The sequence below is a fragment of the Beauveria bassiana genome, assembly GCF_000280675.1.
Source record: "Beauveria bassiana ARSEF 2860 unplaced genomic scaffold BBA_S00004, whole genome shotgun sequence".
Taxonomy (NCBI): Eukaryota; Fungi; Ascomycota; class Sordariomycetes; order Hypocreales; family Cordycipitaceae; genus Beauveria; species Beauveria bassiana.
The window spans coordinates 1284615-1305196 of record NW_007930839.1 but is presented as its reverse complement, the minus strand read 5'-3'; the positions used below and the strand labels follow the sequence as shown (position 1 = coordinate 1305196).

Below are 20582 nucleotides of genomic sequence, written 5' to 3'. Positions count from 1 at the left end.
GCCTTTTGGTTCCATGTTTTAGCGTAGTTGTATAGATTGACAGCGAAAGTGATACATGCATGGTGTCTTGGTGGCCAACGAATGACCTCGACCCTAACCCTGGAGGCGCTATGCAAGGAGCACTATTCCCAGGACTCTAACAATGCTTCACTTTCCAACATGGATGACTGTTTTGCCGAGTTGCAAACATCAAGCAAAAAGGGTGCAGTCATGATTCCAGAGGCCGAATCAAATTTTCATTTTCTCATTGCCGAAATTCTGGACCTTTTGTCTCATTGACAATGATTAAAGAATACAATGCCTTGATGTGCTGAGCTCGGGCTTGATGAGAAAACATGATGCTCGCTGCTACTGCCCGTGATGCAGTACTTGCCCGAAATGCCCAGATCATGACCTGTCATGCGAGGTTTGAGCCCCAATCGTCAAGGCCCTTGGCAGCAAGAATGACAATACTACGCTTGCTTCCTTTTATTGAAAAAATTAGCGTATCATGCGATGGAGACGTGGCGGGGTTTTCAGCGTTCCTCAAGCACCCAACCTACGACAGCCGGGAATTGTGCAAATTACCATATTACCGCCATCGTACTAGTGTAATCCGAGAACTGCCGAAGGAAATGGATCAATCGAGCATCATTCACCATGAGGCCAGTTTTGCGTCACTTTGTCTCTAGGCAATCAATGATCGACTTTCGCCGAAGGCTTCGGCCAATCATAGCTACCGGAGTTTTCACCCCGCACCTTGCTAGTGGTTGGGCTGACCTGTTCTCTCGACAAGACTGAACTGATATTGACGTCTAAATAATGAGCTCCTACACTAACTAACTAGCACAACTTCCTAGCGTTGAACCATCCGCAACGCCCGTCCCATTACAATGCAAAAACGCTACCGAACTATTCAACCGTCTTCATTGCAGCCTGAGCATACGGAACATCCTGGTGATACAGTGCCAGGCTCTGTCAACGATGGTGCTGCGGAAACGCAGCCTGGCAAAAGGCGGCGTGTAAACGGCATCGCCTGCGACAATTGCCGCGCGAGAAAGGTAGCTGTAAGTTTTCCCTCTATCATGATGCAAAAGTAGACATGCCGCTGCTGACATAGACCTACTCACAGTGCAACCGCGCACGTCCAGTGTGTGCCCGCTGCACCAGACTCAACGTCGAGTGCGAGTATGCGTCCACGAGCCCAGAGGAGACGAGGAGCATGGCGCTCAAACGCCGAATCGATGAGCTGCAGCAGCAACTGTCCGAACATGCCGATATCCTCCAACATCTTCGAACCTTGCCGGAGACGGACGCAATGTCGGTAGTACGACGCCTAAGGCTGACCCCAAACGCCTCCAGAGTTCTTTCCTCTCTTCGCGGTGGTGCACACACTGGGGCGAGACTGTCGGAGCGAAGGACCTCGCGTGGCATTTCGCCACCCACGGAATCGGATGCAGAGTTTGAATTGAGCGTGCTTCATACCTCAGTCTATCCAGCCTTGTTGCCGTTGGATATTGCCTCTGTCGACATTGACAGCGTCTTTCCATCGGCTGACCCAGTGGCATCGCCAAGATCTAGGCTCCCCTCTAAAACACCTTCGTTGGAGGGAGTGCTGCCTGTTACCCCCCAAATCGCCCCGGCACCTCCATCGCCATTGCGAGGAAGTAGCCAGCGGCGAAATCGCCTAATCGCAGGGCCGCCACCAGATCGCCGGTACTGCGATGCAAGACTCAAGCGCTTAAACATCGCTTACTGGACGTCTATTCCAGTCAGCGATGAATTTGCAGCATGTGTCTTGTCTCACTATCTTGTTTCCGATCATCCTATATATGCATGCGTTGACGCTGATTTATTTCTCAATGATCTGGTGGACCGAAAACTGGATTATTGTTCGCCGTTTCTCGTCAGCGCTCTGCTTTCCTTTGCATGCGTATGTACGCTTTTCCATTGTCTCTATACCAACCTAACATCTTGCCGCAGCAATCATACACACAATTCGATGCCCGATCCTCCGCTTTCAGTGTCGCCTTCCTGGACGAAGCACAACGACTTTGCCGCTCGGAGCAGCGCTCGCAGACCACCAATCACCTAGCTGCCTTGACGTATCTGGCTTTGTCGACTGGTGCAAGCGGACGAGATGAGATTGGGAGCTCTATTGCCATAGAATGTCGTCAACTAGCCGAAAAGATGAATTTGATGGGAGTCAAACCAACCAAAGAACTAGTCTCGCAACTACATTCACTTCCGCTCAAAGAGATGAAGAGTTCGGCATTTGCTGCCTGGGGCGCATACGCCTGGTTAACGTTAGAAGCCATTTTTCTTTCTCTTGAACCCGTACTAACCTTGATAGATATCGGCGTATGTACTATCCAATTGAGGCTTTTATTGAACCGCCTCTTCTTCCCATTCCCGGTGATGCCCACAGGCGGACTGATCATGGAACACCCCTTCTATGGCCGCCTCATCCACTGCCTTTGTACATGGGGCAGACATATCAGACGCTGTCCAAACTGTGGGTCATAATTCAAGAAATAAATACCATGTACACCCTCGAGGATGACAGACCAATCGACTCAAGAGTCCCCCTCTCTTATGCCGAGAGCAAGTATCAAAGTTTACTCGAATCGTCGCATTCAATGTTACCCGAAATGCGCCAGGGTGATGACAGCCCTACTCATGTGCTTTTCTTTCAGTGAGTCGTTTTTTGTGCTTTTACTTTGTACGCCTTCCAAGTATCTAATCATCTCGTAGTGCTCTGTTTCATCATACGGTTCTCACCCTCTTTCAGCCGTTTCAAGGCAACGTCGAACAACTTGGCCTTCGCTCCTTCACCTCGCCCGACGCTACGCCTTCAGCCATCTACAATGCTTCACTAAAGCAGCTGAAACGGCTCATCTACACGCACCACAACCGAAAAGCGCAATCACCCATAATATGCTTCTTCAACACCGCCGTTATGAAAGTAAGCATCGAGGTCCTCAAATGCGCGGACTATGATCCAGATTGGTACTTTTACTTTCGGCTTTGCTTTCAGTTCTGGAAAGATACCTTTGTCTGCTACCGCCCGTTTCAGCTTATTGCCCAGGCTAACCTGGCCGCTGCACTTGACTGTGGCGCACTGAGTAGCAATACCGCAAACGCAATGATGCAAGAGATTCGAGCCGTCGGGAAACATCACATGGCATCGGACGAGGCAGTGGTACGAGGTCTGCTGGACTTTGATCTGGCGACAAGAAGCCTGCAGGAGGCACAGATTGTTGCCATGGCCCAGCGGTTTGACGAGCTTCTCCTTTTCAACGACTTGACTACGGGCGATCTGTAGCCTGCTTGAACTTTGACGCTATAGCAACAAACCTGTCGCCAGAAGTGAACGGTCACTCAGTCAGTGACGAACTGATGCTACTTGGCGAGAGTGACTCTCGTTTCAGCAACCACGTGATGTAACGACTGACGTGAACAAGGCATTCAACGACTGATTCTGCCCTATGGTTGTTTCTGAATATTCAACTATACTCAGCCACTAGAGTGGTTTAAACCCTGCTTGCTCTAATGCCCCCACATCGAGTGGCAGATGCTGCTCCTGCAGCCAGAATAGATGGGATATCGAAGCCTCCATGTTGCTTTGTGCCCCTTTAGCACCATGATCCTCGACCGAGTCTGCGTTTTCATGCCACTTGTGAGTGATGTTTTCCGCCTCCCTTGGCGGCGAGAAACGGAATGAGCTACTGTCGCCCTGTTGTTCTGGATCGCTATAGCCATACACCGGTGGCATGCCGCCATCTACATCTAATCCCCACCCATCCGCCAGGCGCTGCAGATAGAACAGAGCCTGGCTGGCAAAAGGATGATGTGGCGCAATCTCGATGAAGCTTTCAATATTTTGTCTGAGTGCTTCGCGCGCTCGACAGTCGGCGATGGCTGGCGCGTCAAGAACACTTTCGCCCAGGTCAACGTGAAGGCGTGCCGCGGCGATGGCAATGAGTGTGGTAGTTGCGGTGAACATGATGTACGGCAGAAAGGAGGCGGTTCTTCGAAGGGTATAGAGTTTTGAGTAGGACATGACGAGGTTTTGGATTGCATCGGCAGACTGTGAGCAAACCTGCCAGGGCAGTGTTTCAGATCCGATGACGCGTATTTTGATGAAGCGACGAAAGAGCAAGAGGATGGCAAAGTGATAGTAAAGACTGTTTTAAATTAGGAGAAATATGACTTTGAAAAGGTGTATACATACTGTGTAAATAGGACCGCAGGCGTCGAGTTATAGCCTAGCCGCAAAGCCTCTGGTAGCTGATCGTACCAATCCAGGTATTGGTGATAGTTTTGTAGCAGCGTCGTAGCCGTCAAGGTTTCTTCGGGGCAAAAAAGAAGATATAGAGACTGGTGGACAAGTTCGCTAAGATCGCCAAAGCATCGGTATATGGATCGAACATTTGATAGCTGAATAAAGGGTAGCAGATGCGCATCTATTCATCATCTGTCAATGTCTGGCTTCATAACAGCTTGAATGTGTCTGCACCTATTCACTTACTGCCATCTACATACGGTATCCAGGGCGGTGTTTCGACGTCGGTATTATTTGCTGGCTTGGGAGGCAGCTTTATATGCCTTGTACACTGTGGTACAGTACCAGTCATTAGGGACCACGTCCTGAGCCCGAGTGTGTCAGCGGCTAACAGTGACTGACTGATGATGACACAACTTACTGATGGAGGGTAAATGCTCCCCAAAACGTCTTCAAAAGTACGACACGCTCTTCATCATCCCTCTCCACCGCCACGATATGCAAACCCATCTCAATGGCCAGCCTGATGGCCAGCTTTGCGTAGTGCTGGCTCTGCACGGCCCGACCGCAGCGGGCTTCCCGTATCGACATGATGACGAGCGCCTGAATGGTGGGCAGGAACTGGTGGCCGCGGCCCGGCGGCGCAGACGCAAGAAAGAGGCGCTGCGACTCGGCAAAGAAGGCGTCGCCGTGCAGGTTGGGACGCTCCGAGAGGTGGCAGCCGAGGGCGAGCAGGGCGTTGACGAGCATGGGCGAGCAGTAGCGGTGGCGGCGGTGGCTAAAGTCGTGGAGAAAGTGTTCTTTGCTGAGGGGCGCGAAGCTGGGGTACTCCCAGCAAAAGTAGAGGGCGAGCAGGTGATGGGTGAGGACGACATTGTCGGTTACGCAGGACCATGTCGAGGATGATGATTCGAGTTGGTTGGGAGGAGGAGGAGGAGGTGACGAAGAAGACGACGACACGTGCAAGTTTGGTGAAAGTAGAGTGCCTCCAGGAGGTTGATGAGCTGTGCGGGGAGATGGAAGAGGGGGGTCAGAGGTTGAACTATGTGTAGTAGTTGCGACAGAGTGGCGTGTCTCCAATGCCTCTGGGCGGCCATGATGCTCATCTTGGACTCCCGGGGTCGTCGGGTTGGAGCAGCCCGGCGGCACCGGCGTACGCTGTTTGTTCTGGCGCGCTAAGCCGTCTCTAATCAAGGCGAGAATCTTTTCTGCACTAGGTTCGTTTCTCGTACTGTCAATGATGCGAATCGCATCCGACGAGGGCATCCGTCCCAGCATGTGAACCACCTTGACCACGGTCTCTCTGGCATCCTTGGACACGCACAGCTCATCGCGATATGCGCAGTCGACTCCCCTCTTTGCACAGTTGGAGCATATTGGACGTCGGCCTTCACACTAGAAACTCGTTGGGCCACATTAGAAATGTTTCTTACAAGATTTCATTCTTTCTTTCTTTCTTTCTTTCTTTTTTTTTTTTCAACAAAAAAAAAAGAAAAAGAGGAGCAGCTTTAGAGAGAGAAAGAAAGAATAAAAATAAAAATAAAAAATAAAAAATAAAACTACTACCTTGATCCTCTTGAGTCGGCACTCTTGGCAAGCAACCGACGCAGCATGACGCTTTGTAACAACGGGATACAGCGGGGCAGGCCGTTGAGGAGCGCCGTCTCTAGGCTGTAGTGCTCGGTAATTGTGCTCCATATTAGATGTAGGTAGTATTTTTTGTGCTCAACTGAAACGTTGTTACCGATGGATTGGGCTATCCCTGACCTGGTGACTCGTCATTTAGGGTTCTTGTTTTGTGAACATGGTCTAGTCGACTTCCCCCCTTGTGTGTGTGTGTGTGTATGTGTATGTGGTGATGTATTTAAAGAAAGATCAACGAGTGTTTCAATAAAAAAAGTTGGGGCCTGCCATACGTCACCAATGGCAAGCTCCAACCGCACGGGATTTTCTCCGTGTCTGAATGTGCCAATCACAGCTCGGTATTTGCCTCGGAGGTTTTTTTCCTTTGGAGAAGGACAGCGTTGGACCCCTTGGCCTGAACCCTTGCCGCCCCCAACTTACCCCCCCAGTAATGCAACTATTATTAGTTAGTAATCTACGGATGTTTGGTATGCCGACAAGTGAAATCAAGATTCCTGCGCAGGTCTGGAGAAGACGGAACTGCTAGCTGCCGTCTGATGTGGAAAGCGCGCTCACTCTCACAAGAAGCAAACGCAACAGTTGAAATGAAGTTGTTTAGATGATAATAGATTTCTGCCTTGACAAAATTGGTTCTCTTCTACAGTATTTATTGCGGCTAATCCATTATCCACGCCAAAAAAAAAAAAAGCGCAGTCTCTTTTTGGTAAAAACTAAATAATAATGGTTTAAATGGCCTTCACCAAGTCGGTGGGGTAAGATGCTAAACTAGTACAATATGTAGGCTGTACTAGGCTCATCAGAAGACGGGGTTGGATGGGGGCTTCACAGAGGAAAACATGGAAACTAAACTTTTTATAATGGGTGTGGCTTGGCCGCTTGCTACCTAGGTAAACACCATGATTGACAAGCGTGATACTTGTTAATGTGGCCCTATAGCAAAAAAGCACCAAGCCTCTTGCAAAACGTTAAACCACCTCACCGCAAGAGACGACGGGTCAAAATGTGATGCATAAAACATTTTATATAAGAGATGCGCAAGGATGTTTGCGGTTCTAAAAGGCTGCATTGACTTGATCTTGTCCTCTTTCATTGATCACGCAATCTTTTTTTGGGCCTACCAGTAGCCGCTTTCAGCCTACTTGCCCTCATCTCGTCCCCGTCGAGTCCCTCAATAACCTCTGCTCGAAATGGCGTGCAGACGCAGTCGCCGAGCTTGTTTCTTTACCCGCGCCAATCGTTTGCGTTGAAAAGGACCAGCAATGGTTCATCTCACGTCTTTTTATGTCAACTCGATCAAGATGCTGCGCTGTTTGCTGACGATGCTTGAAGAGGCAAAAGAAAAAAAAAAAGAAAAAAAAAGAAAGAAAAAAAAGAAGAAGAAGAAAACCGACACTTTGTTTGATGCCCGAACGAGCGATAACAACACAAAGCCCTCCGAATCGCGCAAGGTATACTTGCTAGGTCCTCTCCATTAGTCACGGAAACATTGACGGCGGGCGCGCCAAGTTTGGTATGACATGTGCAAGAAAAAAAAAGTTAATTCATGAGCCCGGCGATTATCTTGCATCAACATGGTTATTTAGCGCGTTTGAGCCTCATCTTTCATTGGCCAGGTTAACAACAACGCCAGGATCTGGGGGCTATAAAAGTCGACATTGCAAAGCGTGACCGAGACTTCTCGCACACAAATTAAGAAAAAGGGTTTCTTCATCTTTCCAAACAAAATCAAAAGTATGGGCTCAAAGAAGGACAGGACCGAGTACAGTGACGCAGCACTTGGCCAGGTGATGGTGGTGGAGGGACTGGACGACCCTGATATACTTCATGATGAAGTCTTTGGTACAATCACCGATCAAGGACCCAATTATCGCAACGTACGCACATCTACCCCATACAACATGGGTAGTTTGATACTAAAAAAACAGCTCAGGTCGGTTGGCTTGGATCCGCCGCTCTCATGATGAAGTCCCAAATCGGCCTCGGTGTGCTTTCCATACCCGGCGCCTTTGACACTCTGGGTCTCATCCCTGGCGTACTCTGTCTACTTGCAGTGGCCGTCATCACGACGTGGTCCAACCACATTGTTGGTGTCTTCAAGCTCAACCACCCCGAGATATACGGAGTGGCTGATGTAGGAGGCATGATTAGCGGCAGGCTGGGCCGCGAGATTCTGGGTGCGGGATTTGCCCTCTGTGAGTGAATCGACAACGATTACCATCTCTCACTCTTGCAAGTCTAACAGGTGTTTTTCCTTGCAGACTTGACGTTTGGTGCTGGCTCTGGCATGCTTGGAGCCTCGATTGGCCTAAACGCCGTGTCTACCCATGGCACATGCACAGCCGTCTTTGTTGCAATGACTGCCATTGCCGTCATTTGCTTGTCCAGCATCCGCACTCTAGGCCGCCTGAGCCTTCTTGCTTGGGGAGGTCTGGTATCGCTTCTTGTTGCTGGTAAGGATTTTCGTCCAAAAGTCAAAGCATCTTCTAGATCTCTCAAGGTTGCGCCGCTGCTTTTAACCGCTCTATCCCAGTTCATTCCATTGTCTGCAAAAGAACCGCACCTGCTAACCGTCACAGTGACTATTGTGACAATCGCCGTTGGCGTACAGGAACGGCCTGATACAGCTCCACAGCAAGGTAGTTGGACTTCCGACTACAAGTTGTTTGGAAGTCCGAGCTTCACCGAGGCAATTTCTGCCATTACAACCTTTATATTCGCATACGCTGGCACTCCATTGTTCTTTTCGATTGTGTCCGAGATGCGAGATCCTCGTCTCTATGCCAAAGCATTGACGATTTGCCAGATTGTCGTGACAATCACATACGTGACTGTGGGCATGGTCGTGTACTATTTCTGCGGCTCATATGTAGCCTCGCCGGCGCTTGGATCTGCGGGGAAAATAGTCAAGCAAATCAGTTATGGGATAGCTCTCCCTGGACTGGTAGTCGGAGCCACTCTTTCTACCCACGTGAGTAATCTTTTCCTTTGTTTTTCATTTTTTTTTCCTTTTTTTTCTTCTTTTTTTCCCACTCGGAATCTGGGCTGTGCCAGGTCTGATATCAGTGTCTAACACAAAACATCTAGATGGCGAGCAAGTACGTATTTGTGCGGATTTTGGCAGGCTCGCGACACCTTGCGGCCAACACCATGGTACACTGGGGCACATGGCTGGGCTGTACCTTTTCGGTCGGTACAGTCGCGTACATTGTGGCTAGTGGTATCCCTGCCTTTGGCAGACTGGTCTCTCTTATCGGAGCCCTTTTGGGAACACTGCAATGCTTTCAGCCGATGGGATGCATGTGGCTGTATGACAACTGGAGCAAGGGAAAGATGCAGGAGCACAGATCACGCAAATGGATATTCATGGTAGCTTGGAGCGTATTTGTGATTGTTATAGGTAATTTCTTGATGGTTGCTGGTACCTATGGCTCAGTGGTTGGAATCATTCAATCATATGGAACAGCGGCGTCGAGCCGACCATGGTCGTGCGCTGACAATTCAAATTCCACATAATAGCTAGTGGAATACACGAGCGCTGAATACTACTGCGGACGAGAGGGCAAATTTGAACAGATTTCCGTGTCTGGCTTTGTTTTGGCGCAGACTTTTGTAATGGGTTAATCAGCGTGTGAACAAGCGTTTTGAGGATGCAATCGTCTCACTGGGGTTGCTCCAGTGAACACTTTGCTGTGATTAGTAGCATGTGCTCAGAGTTGTTGATAACCCTAACCCTTAACCTACGACAACTTTTAAATCCAAGGACGCCGTAATCTAGTGCTCCATCCTAGTTCTGTGCCAATAATTTCGCGGCTTTTCGAGAAACCTTGGCAATTGAACATTTTGCTTCATCTCTATCCTAGTGATGTGAATGGATGACGATTCTCGCCAGAGACGTTGCTGTCGCGGTGGTATGTACGTGCCCGGCGATTAATAAGTCTCCGAACCCTCACGGCGATGAGACAAGGGTAGTATGCACCGACGACCAGCAAACACGTTATAAAACAAGCCATCTCCCCACGATATACGATAAACCTTTGAATAACCAACCCATCCTTGACAGCTATTCTCATTCCGGAATCCAACGGCATAAGAAAGCAATGCTGCTTCTTCTTGCGACATGTGTGCAGTTGATGCTGATGGCGGTACTCGCGGAGCCGCATTACGTCGCCGACGTGCCTGCGCAACTGCTGCCCCTGGTTTCGGAAGCCGCCGCCGTCAACGGGACAGACGGGCAAGGTTGCCATTTAGCTGTATGTTTTGATCCAAATCAAAAACCCAACTGGGAATCTCAAAATTCTGCGCTGACTGGTATCATTTTTTCACCCAGTGCGAATCGCTCGCTGCGACCACCAGCTTGGACCTCGTCGTGCACCACCACCACCGCGCCGCCATCCCTGCCCGCTTCGCGTCCAGCTTCTACGCCGTGCAGCAGCGCGAGCTCATCCCCCCTCTGCGTCGCGGAGCCTCTGACCGCCGAGGGCGTCGCCATATCTGTTCGCGCCGTCACGAGGCACAGCTGCCGGTTCGCGGTCAAGAGCGGCGGCCACAGCAACGCGCTCGGCACCAATGCGCGGCAGAGCGGCGTCGTGATTGACCTCGGGCGGCTGGACCGGATCGAGGTCAGCGGCAGCGGCAACGGCAATGGTAGTAGTACCGTGTTCATTGGGCCAGGGAACCATTGGGGCCGCGTGTATGCAGAATTGGAGCCGCGCGGGCTGGCCGTGGCCGGGAGCCGTGTCGACTGGGTCGGCGTGGGCGGCTTCACGCTCGGCGGGGGCATTTCGTTTTTGTCGCCTCGTCACGGATGGGCCGTCGACAATGTACGAAGCTTCGAGGTTAGCATAACTACCCTATTCTCCCCCCTACCAGACATCTCGTATCGTGATTGCAGTCTGCTAAACATGAGGGCCTCGGAGGGGGGTTTGCCGGTGAATGGGGCAGGTAGTTCTCCCCAACGGCACAATCACCAAATGCGAGCGTCAGCGTTAACCCAGATCTCTACTTTGCGCTGCGCGGCGGCGGAAGCAGCCTTCGGCATCGTCACGCGCTTCGAATTCGAAGCGCATTCGCTGGAGCGCACAGTTCTGGGGCGGCACCGACGTCCACCTCGTCAGCCCGCCTCGACGACAACCCTGAGACGTCTCGGCATTCACGGACCGCCGGGAGCGGTGGTGGTGGTGGTCCCTCCGCGGCGCGCACTTTGCCGGCCGTCCGATGCCTGCACCGCATGCTAGACTTTTTTCAACTACGGCACTAGCCTCCAAACTTCTCGCAGACGGCTTCATGGGGCTGGCGTCGCACCGCGCTTCTCTACCAAACGAAACTGTCGGCGCGTACGTCTACTTTGGCTACATGCCCGGTCCACGCATGTACGTCGCGGGCAGCACATATGTCGCATCATCATCATCATCGTCGTCGTCGTCGTCGTCGTCGTCATCATCATCCCGCCAACCCGCCGCCGCCGACGACGACGCAGAGGAGAAGGAGGAGGTGCCCATCTCGCTGCGGCCGCTGACGAGCCTGCCGCACGTGCACACAACAAGGCGCGGCCGCGGGCGGGCGCTGTCGGACCTCACGCGCGAGGTGACGCCCATGAACCCCTACGGATAAACGGTAGTACTGGCGGACGAGCAACGTTTCGGGCCGACGCGGCGCTGCTTGTGCGGTTCTGGGAGTTGTTTATGCAGGAGAGCGGCTGCGCTCCGGTACGACGTTCCCGACGCGCCTGCAGAGCACAAACGAGCAGCTCGTGACGGCGCACGAGATTGCGCTGGGGCAAGAGAATGGCGGCAATGCGTTTGGTCTATGTGCCGAGGACGGGCCTCTTTTCTGTGCGTCCTATTCTTTTTTCTTTTTTTTTTTTTTTCTTCTTTTGGCCATGGCTTACTCGTCGATGAGGGCGTTTGAAAGCTCCCTTCTATGGTCTTTTTCTTACTTGCTTCTCCTCTCCTTACACTCGTAAAATGTCTCCCCCCCCCCCGCGCCAGCTTTTGTTCAACTTTTTTTCTTGTACAGTGTTTGTCACGACAACGGCGTATGCGCACGCTCAAGACGACGAGGCCGTCTCCGCCGCCGCCGAGCGCATCCACGCGCGCCTTGGGATTGCTCGGCAGGGCGAAGGGTCTGGACCACTACCCCTTCATCTACCCCAACTACGCCGCCGCGCCCGGGCAGGACGTGTTTGCCGGGTACGCGCCGGAGCGTCTGGAGAGGCTGCTGGGAAATTCAGTCGCGGTACGATCCGGAGAGAATCTTTGCGAATTTGCAGCCAGAGCACCTGACGCTCCACGACAAGCGACGGAAACGGTAACTGTGGCACGTCACTTCTTGTTTTTTTTTTTTTTTTCAAAAGTACAGAGAGGTTTCATTCGTAGGATAGTTGGTCAGTAAAACTCGGGTTTCTTTTACTACAGTATGCAGCATATTATATGCCGCATTTTATAGGAAGGATCCTTGACTGGCGTACATGGCTTGCGTGGGGGGTTCTGCCGCAAGCCACCCATAACCCCGCGTCTGTCATGGCAGTTCCCAAACGAGTTCGTCAAACGCCGTCTCAGTCATTGATCAATTTCATACTGCAGAATACAAACACCAACCGCTTCCAACTGCCTCATCCTTGCAAAGCTTTGTCGAGCAACACTCTGTGCCGCTTCTAAACCATCCATTGCATCTACTGCTTCGTCTCCATCTGCATAAACCACCCCGCACCACCATGAGAGTGCTCATCACCGGCGCCTCTGGCTTCGTAGGCCAAATCCTCGCCAAGTCCCTCCTCTCCCAGGGCCATACCGTCATCCTCACCGACCTCCATGCCCCTCCCATCCCCGGCGGCCATTCGCACCCCCACGCCGTCTCCGTTGCCGCCGACCTCACCGTGTCGCCCTTGCCCGCCGCCGCCGCGCTCCACCTCACCCCCGATCTCGACGCCATCTACGTGCTCCACGGCGTCATGTCATCGGGCGCCGAGTCCGACCTCGATCTCGGCTACCGCGTCAACCTCTTGTCGACCATCCACCTCCTCGACGCCGTGCGGGCCACGTGCCGCATCGGCATCCGCATCATCTACGCCTCGTCCTGCGCCACCTACGGCGCGCCGCTACCACCGCCGCCGCCGCAGTGGCCTTCGGAAACCACACTACCCACGCCGCAGGGCTCCTACGGCACGCAGAAGCTCATGGTCGAGCTGCTCCTCAACGATTACACGCGTCGCGGCCTCGTCACCGCCTTTTCTGTGCGCCTGCCCAGCATCACCGTGCGCGCCGGCGCGCCGACCCGCGCCGCGAGCTCCTGGATGAGCGGCATCATCCGGGAGCCTCTCCAAGGCCAAGAGAGCACCCTCCCCGTTACAGACGACAACTTTCAGTGCTGGGTGTGCTCGCCAAAGACGCTGGTGCGGAATCTCGAGAAATGTCTCGAGCTGCCGCGGGACTGCCTGCCGCCGCACATCAGACAGGTGCTGCTGCCCGGCGTCACGGTGAGCGTGGGCGAGATGCTGCAGGCGCTGCGGGAGGTGGGCGGGGAGGAGGCGGTAGGATTGGTGCGGAGGGAGGAGCCTGATGAGGAGGCGGCGAGGTTGTTTAAGAGCTGGCCGGCCGGCTTTGATGTAGAGAGGGCGCTGGGTATCGGTTTCGAGCCGGCGGGGACGTTTCTGGAGGCGGTGAAGGAGTTTGCCGAGGGGCTAAAGATGAAAGGAGCCTAAGAAATGGATGAGGCCTGATATAGAAATTTGGGTTGTGGATTTGGTCCTGAGTTTGGTCGTTGTGAACCTGCTTGTCGTGAATATGGTCGCTGATGCCAACATGAAAATGCGTTTGTACTGATACTGAAAGACGAGCAGCGTGCAAGTGGGAAAAATGTTCAATACTATTTGCAAGATGAAAGCTCAGAATGCCCCAGCGAGGTCGGTTCGGAAAAGAACAAAGAACCAGGATGTCTTCAATATGGAAACGGTGACCACCATCTAACAAACGCCACATGATAAATACGAGTGCCCAATTGTAGTCAGTAAAAAGAGAAGGGGAAAAAAATGGGGAAAAATAATCAGACAAAACGCCCCTGCGAAAAAAAAAGCCAACCCTACCCAACCCCGTGTATGAATATTACCGTTATTCTCTTTGATCGTCGTATTCTTCAATTGTGAGTATGCCGCCATTCATCCGTAATATGTTGCAATGCGTAAAGCCATCGTATATATTCATGATGTGAGCCAAGAATCCGAGTTCGAGGACAATTCCTATTCGTCGTCAAAGTCGTTCTCGAGGTCGTCGTCATTCATGTCATCAGCACCCTCTCCCTCCAAGACGTAGCCCGGCGTGCGCTCCACCAGGCCGCGGTAGTAGGCGACAAGCACTTCGGGGTTGGGTACGATTCTCCAGTCGACGCGGTAGAGAAACTCGAGCTCTAGCATCCTCAACTCGGCAAGCCGTACGCCGCCGACGCGGGCATAGGTCGTGTTGTTCCAGAACGAGTCCGAAAGGCCCTTGGCGGCGACAGTGGCGGCGGTGATGAGGAAGCGGTGGACCGTGAGGGTGTTGATGGTAAACTCTGGGTAGAGGGCACAGAGACGGTCAATGTAGTAGACCATGGAGAGCAGCAGCGGCGGTATGAGGGTGGCATGTTTGGCTAATCGGTGCAAGTAATCGCGAACAGATATACCTGGTGCAGCCCTGCAGGTACAGAAAAAAATGGGTTAGCTATGTCACAAAGTCCAAGTTGCATATGCCGCCTACCTCGAATGAAACCGGGTGAGGCCACCGCTGGTGGTTCGAATGGCATCATTGGTAGCAATGAGTTCGTTGAGCATGTGCGCAATGAGCTCGACCATGTCGTCGACATGACAGAACTCGTAGCGGATAGGCAGAACCTTGGGGGGCTGCTCGTCGGGACGGGCGCGTTTTGCGGGTTGTGTGGACTGGTGCTGAACGGCCTCGGCCTGAGGTATTGTAGCATGTTGAATTTCTTCGCCGCGACGCTTTGAAGGAGATGGGTGTGTGAAGGCGCTACCATTGGTCGTGGCATTGGAGAGGGAACGTTGCGAGGCGGGAGGTGCAGCGGTCTGCGGCTTGGCGCCAGCGGTAGCTGGAGTGTCGTCTGCAGCAACGGCCTGAGACTTGGCGTCTGTCGCAGATGTGGCAGAGGACGGCCCAACAGCAGCATCAGGCACCGCCATGTTGACGAAGGAGTGCGCCCGGTTTCGGCTCTGCGAGGAGGTGATTGGGCGCGGGCTCGAGGCCAGAGCAGCGGTGATTGCTGACCGTGCTGGTGTAGTCGCGGCGGCAGTCGGAGGCGCAGTAGATCGGGGCGAAAGGGGAGGCGGCGACTGAGCAGGCGCATAGCGAAATGCAGTGGGCGAGTTGTTGGCTGAGGGGGGAGTCAAAACGGGAGACGGCCTCAGCATGGCTTTCGGCGCATCGTCACGCGGACCATGGGAGAGCGGATGGCGATGGGATGCGATTGGGAGCGAATTGGCGGGGGCGGCGGATTATTTCAGCGGGCGTCTGTCGCGAGCAAGCATGGGATGAGTCTCCGGGCTGGCAGGTCCTGCCTCGGCTCGAAATAAGGTTGTCGTGCTGTGCGAAGTCGTACGGGGAGCTGAAGAAGTTTTTGCGTCGGAGTTTGCAAACTTGACGGCTAGCCGCGCCACTTGTCGCAAATCCACAGAGAGCGCGGCAAGGAGGGTGTTGGTGCAGGCTTGTAAGAGAAAAGGAGAATCGCAGTTGCGCAAGGACCAATATGTAGCGAGAAGGATCGTGAGCAAGGACAAATGGTTGTCGGAGCAGGAAATGAAAATATCAAAGTGAGCTTGTAGGGTGTTTTTGCGTTTGCCGAGTGGTGGTGGTACAGATTTCTTGGGTGGTAGGTCGGTAGGGGTCTGGACTTGGATGTGGATGGACCAGTGAGCGCCCCTCGTGGCACGGTCAAAAGAGTCGCAAGGAGTTTAATTGGACGGGTTCAGCGCAATCAAAGGGAGGGGTAGTTGATTAGACAGAACAGAGACAGTGCATAGAAATAATGAAATGGCAGCGAAGAGATACGGGGAAGGCTAAATTTGATCCACGGTGGCAATTCATAGGATGGAGAAGGAACTGGTGGGCAAGTCAAGAGCAAACGGAAAAGATGTGATGAACGTGTATGATGGGAAATAAGGACAGCTCCATTAAATGTCCTAAATTAAAGGGGCAATCCTCCGTATTAAAGACGCCCAAAAGAAGTAAAAAAAAAAAAAGAAAAAAAAAAGGCCAAGCGCTGGTTACGAGTAATTAATAAACGCCGTAAAAGCCACTGTCAGTGTCAGTTGAGCCAAGACTGAGAATAAACTTGGTGCTACTACCACTGTAGAGTAGGCAATTGCTAGCGTGACGCCGGAGAAGCCCAGAATGGCATCTACCGCACAGCCAATGCATGCAGTAGCGGCACGTTGCGGCCATTCTTGGCCTGCTATACTTTGCCCTTGAACGTTTGAAGACAATGGAAAGTTGTCAGGTTGAGCATCTCGGTGCTCATGATCAAATAAATCATGCTGCGCGATTCATGATTTCACCAATAGTCTTGCCGTCAGCCGTCAGCCGTCAGCCGTCTGCCAAGACGTTCCCGTTCGTTACCACACTCCGCCCCCCGCTCCCCCCTCCTCCCCCTGTAAGAATTCCCCGGAGGCCGCGGTCGGCGCGGATATTGCTGGCAATGATATCGAGGCTGAGAGAGATTTTCTCTCGGCCATCGGCCATCGGCCATCGCCAACCCTCAACCGTCTTGGCTTTCCACCCCGTTCATCCCATTTGTTTCTCTCTACGCCCAGATACAAACCCATCCTCGACCTGCACGCGCGCCATCACAAGGACTCTAGAATAGAACGCACCACAAAACCCTGATCAAACAAGCTTTCGTAACCCCCGACACATGCAGCAAAACTTGACCTATGGTCTCGCAAGACAATGCCCACGTGCCACATTGACTCGCCAGCAAAACGCTCCTGTCAATCTCGCAGCCCGCCTGACCCCTTCCCGTATCGGTTCCTGCTCCGACAAGGTTCGCCCCACGATGTTAGTACATAGCTCGCATCGCAATCTGTCTATTTATTGTGCGAGATAAGGAGGGGGGATGATGACCCTCTTAGTAGGTCAATGCTGCCAGTACGTGTTGAACAAGACGCGAGGCCGCTCGTTGCAATGTATACGTACGAGGTGAGAAATAGATGAATCAATCGAGAAGGGGTAAGAAACCATCACTCGTTGAAAAAAGGAGGCGGCGATAGCAAAGTCGAGGAAATAGTCTTCGCGTTACCAATCACCGTCACGTCTAGAAAACATGCATCGAGAGTCGGTATTATGTCTACCAAGCACGTCATGACAACTCATCGCTACCCCATGCTCAAGCCGTATCTTTCCCTTCTCCTTTCCCTTTCTTCGTCCCCTTCTTCACTGCCAGCTGTCCGCCCTCGACGCCGTCCCCGCGCATGACTTGGGCACCGTATATCTGTGGTTCGGATCCGCCTCCCACACCACCGACCCGTCCGCCCGCACATTGACAAACTTGTACTCGATCACCTCACCCGCCGCCAGCCACACTGTTGTCTTCCACACGTGATTATCCGCCGTGTACTCGCTCGCCTCCATCGTTACCCCGCGGTGCGGGTCCCAATTACCCAGCGCCTCTACGTTGCCCACCATCTTGATTGTCTGCCCAAACTCCGTCGTCGCCGTCTCGCGAAACGTCACCGCCACCGAGGCTACCGGCGTGCACGTCGGCTGCGCGGGCGTCGTCGAGGGCGGTAGGACGCCAGTCTTGGGCGTCTGGTTCGCGGGGAACGAGGTGGCCGTCGCCGACGTGTATGTCCCTTTTACAGTTTTAGCCGAGCACGAACCGGGGACCTCGTTGGCGCCGGAGCTGGCCCACGATGGGGGGATGACGCCGGCGCGGCGGTCAATGGCTGTTAAGAGCGAAGCGTAGGACCAGGTCAGGTCGCGGGCAGACAACGGCGAGCCGTTGTTCTTGTCAAACTGCTCAGCTAGGGAGCCTCCAGACGGCGTGTACTTGGCCACAATGGCCACAAAGTCGTCTGCATACGCTGTGACAGCTTCCACAATGCTCGTAAATGTGCTCGAGTCGCTAGCATATGTGCCCACCGAAATATTGGGCACGAAATCGCTGAAAAAGGCCTGTGAAGTGCTCGTCACAGTGATAGAGCCCTTCTTGTTCCAGATGTGCAGCGCATCGTGAAGCTGCTCTGCCGCGGCCAGAGTCGCCAGATACCAGGGGTTTCCCTTGTAGTACACATCTTCCGAGTATCTGCCAATGGCGACGGCCTTGCCCTCTGCGATGCCCTTGTTGATATTGTAGAATCTGAAAGAGTCAACAACAGCTTTGTGGTTGGAAAGCGCCTTGTCGCTGCACGGCTGAAAGGTGCTGGCGTCGCAGCTGAGGGCCGCATCAAAATTGTGAATCGAAGTCAGAATCGAGTTGACGTCTTTTCCAGTGCGGCCGTTGTTTTGGTTGACTATGCGTGTTAGCACCTCGCACGGAACCAGCTGTCCTTCTTTTGGCTTACTGTTGGAGTTGATGTATCCGCCAGAGGCAACCCAAAACGTCTGCAAAAAGCACAGGATCTGGGGAGCGATCTGTCCGTACACCGAGCCGTCCTGTCCGAGCTTGGCAGCCAGGCTGCTGCCCTCAACGAGAGATCGGTGCTGGCTCGCAACGCTGAAAAAGGAGCTTCCATTGACCTCCTCCCACAGATCAAAACCAGTCGAGTTCCAGTACTGCGCCACGTAGCTCAAGTCGTTGCGGACCACGGGCCAGACAATCTCCTTGGCCGTAACCGCGTACCCATTGTCAATCAGCCAGTTAGAGTATGAAATCATCGCAATCGCCCTCAGCGCCGGCCCGTCCCGCTGAGGCCGCCCCCACGGGCCGGTAAACGCAGACAGGTCCACGTGAAACTTGGGCTCGGCCAGGCCCGCCCCATCCGACAAGGACCCCGACGGGTTCGACACGCCCTGCACCTTTGCTTGGGCGGCGATATATTCCTGGATTAGCTTCTGCAGGCTCCCATCGTACGAGTGCGTGAAGCGGTCGACGAGGCACTTGAACACCAACGCGCTGTCTCTTGTCCACGTGTACCAGTCTGCTTGAAACGTTAGTAAAAGCCGCTTCAGATGTCATACGTTGCCGTGTCTGGATGGTTAGGAGGGGGGGCTTCATACAGTCTGGGCTGCTGGTGCTGGGCGACGCGACCACGGCGCCGGCCGCCGCGGATAGAGCTTCGCAGCCGTCTGAACCAATGTTGCAGAGCAGTTTCTGCAGCGCAATGGGACCTTCAGCGGCCAGGTAGCTGTTGACGGTGCGGCGCTGGAGATGCTGGGTGCTGGGCAGGCCGAGAACCTTTTGAGCCGCCAGTGTGCCGAGCAGCAGGATGCTTCCGAGACCATGCATGATGGGCTGTGTGTATGAGATGGAAGAATTCGTCCAGAAAAATGATAACACAGCGCTGTCCATGATGACGAGGGGCAGCCTCGGCGCTTATATAGCCAAGTCGACGAGGTTGCAGTTGGAGATGGAGGTGGGTACAAGGCGGCCAAGTGGACAAGAAGACAAACACCACTGCATCTCATGTAATGCATCTTTTGCCTTATATTCATTATTCATCTCAGTCTTGTCTACTGTTCTTTTCTTTGTCCATCTTATTCTTCCCGGTTTATTTTCTCATTTTGACGTAAATCAGTTCTTCTCTACTACTCGTGCAAAAATACATCCTTTACTACCGTGGTTCAATAGTTGGTTGTCCATGTTGCTACTCTCTTGGCGGCGATTCCCCGTGGGGACGGCAGCGGAGACTGAAGCGAACGGTCCGACTCGAGCCATGCGTAGCGTCGATGTTGAGGCGCAAAAGGCCGAAACTGAAGTCGCCGTCCATCGCGCGATGCAAAGGACGGTTTGCACGGCAAACCGGAACACAAGTGGACTGTTCTACAGAGTGGACAAGGAACAGAAGCAGTGTTAATAATGGGGAAACAGCCCAGCCTGGGATGCTTGTGACCGACACAAATCACCTGTATTACCGCAAAAGACGACCGCGCAAGCTCGGCCTAAAAGAGGGCGTCTGGGGAAATGGAGCTGACTATAGTTGCGAGCTGATCACCCATGCAGGTCGGGGTTTGACAGCGCGCAGCGTTCATCACGGGCCGACAAGAATGTGGGTGGTTGCAGTGTAAGTGGCGCGCTGACAAGAGTAATCCGGGTCCACGGGAGGCAAATCGGCCTCGGCAGGTCGCCATATACTCTTAGAAGCAGGTCCCAAGCTCAATCACAAGCCAGCTGAAGAGTTGGTAAAAGCCTTCTGGTGCCGGCAAAAGCCGTGTCTTTGGTCAATCGGTCCGTCTGCCAAAGATGAGCGGAGTCTTTGCGCGGAGCAGCGACATGCGTGATGACGAGATGCGCACCACGGCGCAATTGTTTGGTTGAGGAAAAGAAACGCCAAGCAAGATTACAGTGTTCAAGTAGCAGATTGCTAACTGGGTTTGCCTGGTGTACAAAATACCAAATGGGTTTGCAATAATTGTCAGGCAATATTCATGTTGACCACTTTGAGGATAATACAGGTCCTGGGAATACGAGTATTATGAAAAGAGTCCAGTTGGGCCGAAGTTGGCTTGTGATTTGGCCGCGTCGTCATGTTGAC

General features: G+C 53.1%; 7 protein-coding genes across 7 annotated transcripts; 3 read left to right on the top strand and 4 right to left on the bottom strand.

Annotated features, from left to right (window-relative positions):
• Positions 1 to 872: 872 nt before the first annotated feature.
• Positions 873 to 3304, top strand: BBA_02201 (nitrate assimilation regulatory protein nirA; the record flags this gene model as incomplete). The annotated part of the gene is made up of 5 exons (XM_008597298.1): positions 873 to 1046; positions 1112 to 1912; positions 1963 to 2285; positions 2333 to 2674; positions 2734 to 3304. The coding sequence occupies 5 exons, from the start codon at positions 873 to 875 to the stop codon at positions 3302 to 3304; spliced, it is 2211 nt and encodes a 736-aa protein (XP_008595520.1).
• A 198-nt stretch (positions 3305 to 3502) lies between these two features.
• On the bottom strand, positions 3503 to 5542 carry BBA_02200 (nitrogen assimilation transcription factor nirA; the record flags this gene model as incomplete). Its single annotated transcript, XM_008597297.1, has 4 exons — positions 3503 to 4166; positions 4214 to 4445; positions 4511 to 4629; positions 4686 to 5542. The coding sequence occupies 4 exons, from the start codon at positions 5540 to 5542 to the stop codon at positions 3503 to 3505; spliced, it is 1872 nt and encodes a 623-aa protein (XP_008595519.1).
• Positions 5543 to 7641: 2099 nt separating this feature from the next.
• On the top strand, positions 7642 to 9529 carry BBA_02199 (neutral amino acid transporter; the record flags this gene model as incomplete). Its single annotated transcript, XM_008597296.1, has 5 exons — positions 7642 to 7782; positions 7839 to 8100; positions 8167 to 8876; positions 8993 to 9274; positions 9425 to 9529. 5 exons carry the CDS (start codon positions 7642 to 7644, stop codon positions 9527 to 9529), a joined length of 1500 nt encoding a protein of 499 aa, XP_008595518.1.
• An 818-nt stretch (positions 9530 to 10347) lies between these two features.
• BBA_02198 (uncharacterized protein) lies at positions 10348 to 10946 on the bottom strand (the record flags this gene model as incomplete). Its single annotated transcript, XM_008597295.1, has 2 exons — positions 10348 to 10753; positions 10876 to 10946. 2 exons carry the CDS (start codon positions 10944 to 10946, stop codon positions 10348 to 10350), a joined length of 477 nt encoding a protein of 158 aa, XP_008595517.1.
• Positions 10947 to 12620: 1674 nt separating this feature from the next.
• On the top strand, positions 12621 to 13607 carry BBA_02197 (nucleoside-diphosphate-sugar epimerase; the record flags this gene model as incomplete). Its single annotated transcript, XM_008597294.1, has 1 exon — positions 12621 to 13607. The coding sequence occupies one exon, from the start codon at positions 12621 to 12623 to the stop codon at positions 13605 to 13607; it is 987 nt and encodes a 328-aa protein (XP_008595516.1).
• Positions 13608 to 14141: 534 nt separating this feature from the next.
• Positions 14142 to 15305, bottom strand: BBA_02196 (nuc-1 negative regulatory protein preg; the record flags this gene model as incomplete). Its single annotated transcript, XM_008597293.1, has 2 exons — positions 14142 to 14574; positions 14638 to 15305. 2 exons carry the CDS (start codon positions 15303 to 15305, stop codon positions 14142 to 14144), a joined length of 1101 nt encoding a protein of 366 aa, XP_008595515.1.
• Positions 15306 to 17322: 2017 nt separating this feature from the next.
• Positions 17323 to 19336, bottom strand: BBA_02195 (glucoamylase I precursor; the record flags this gene model as incomplete). Its single annotated transcript, XM_008597292.1, has 2 exons — positions 17323 to 19028; positions 19108 to 19336. The coding sequence occupies 2 exons, from the start codon at positions 19334 to 19336 to the stop codon at positions 17323 to 17325; spliced, it is 1935 nt and encodes a 644-aa protein (XP_008595514.1).
• Between the last annotated feature and the right edge of the window lie 1246 nt (positions 19337 to 20582).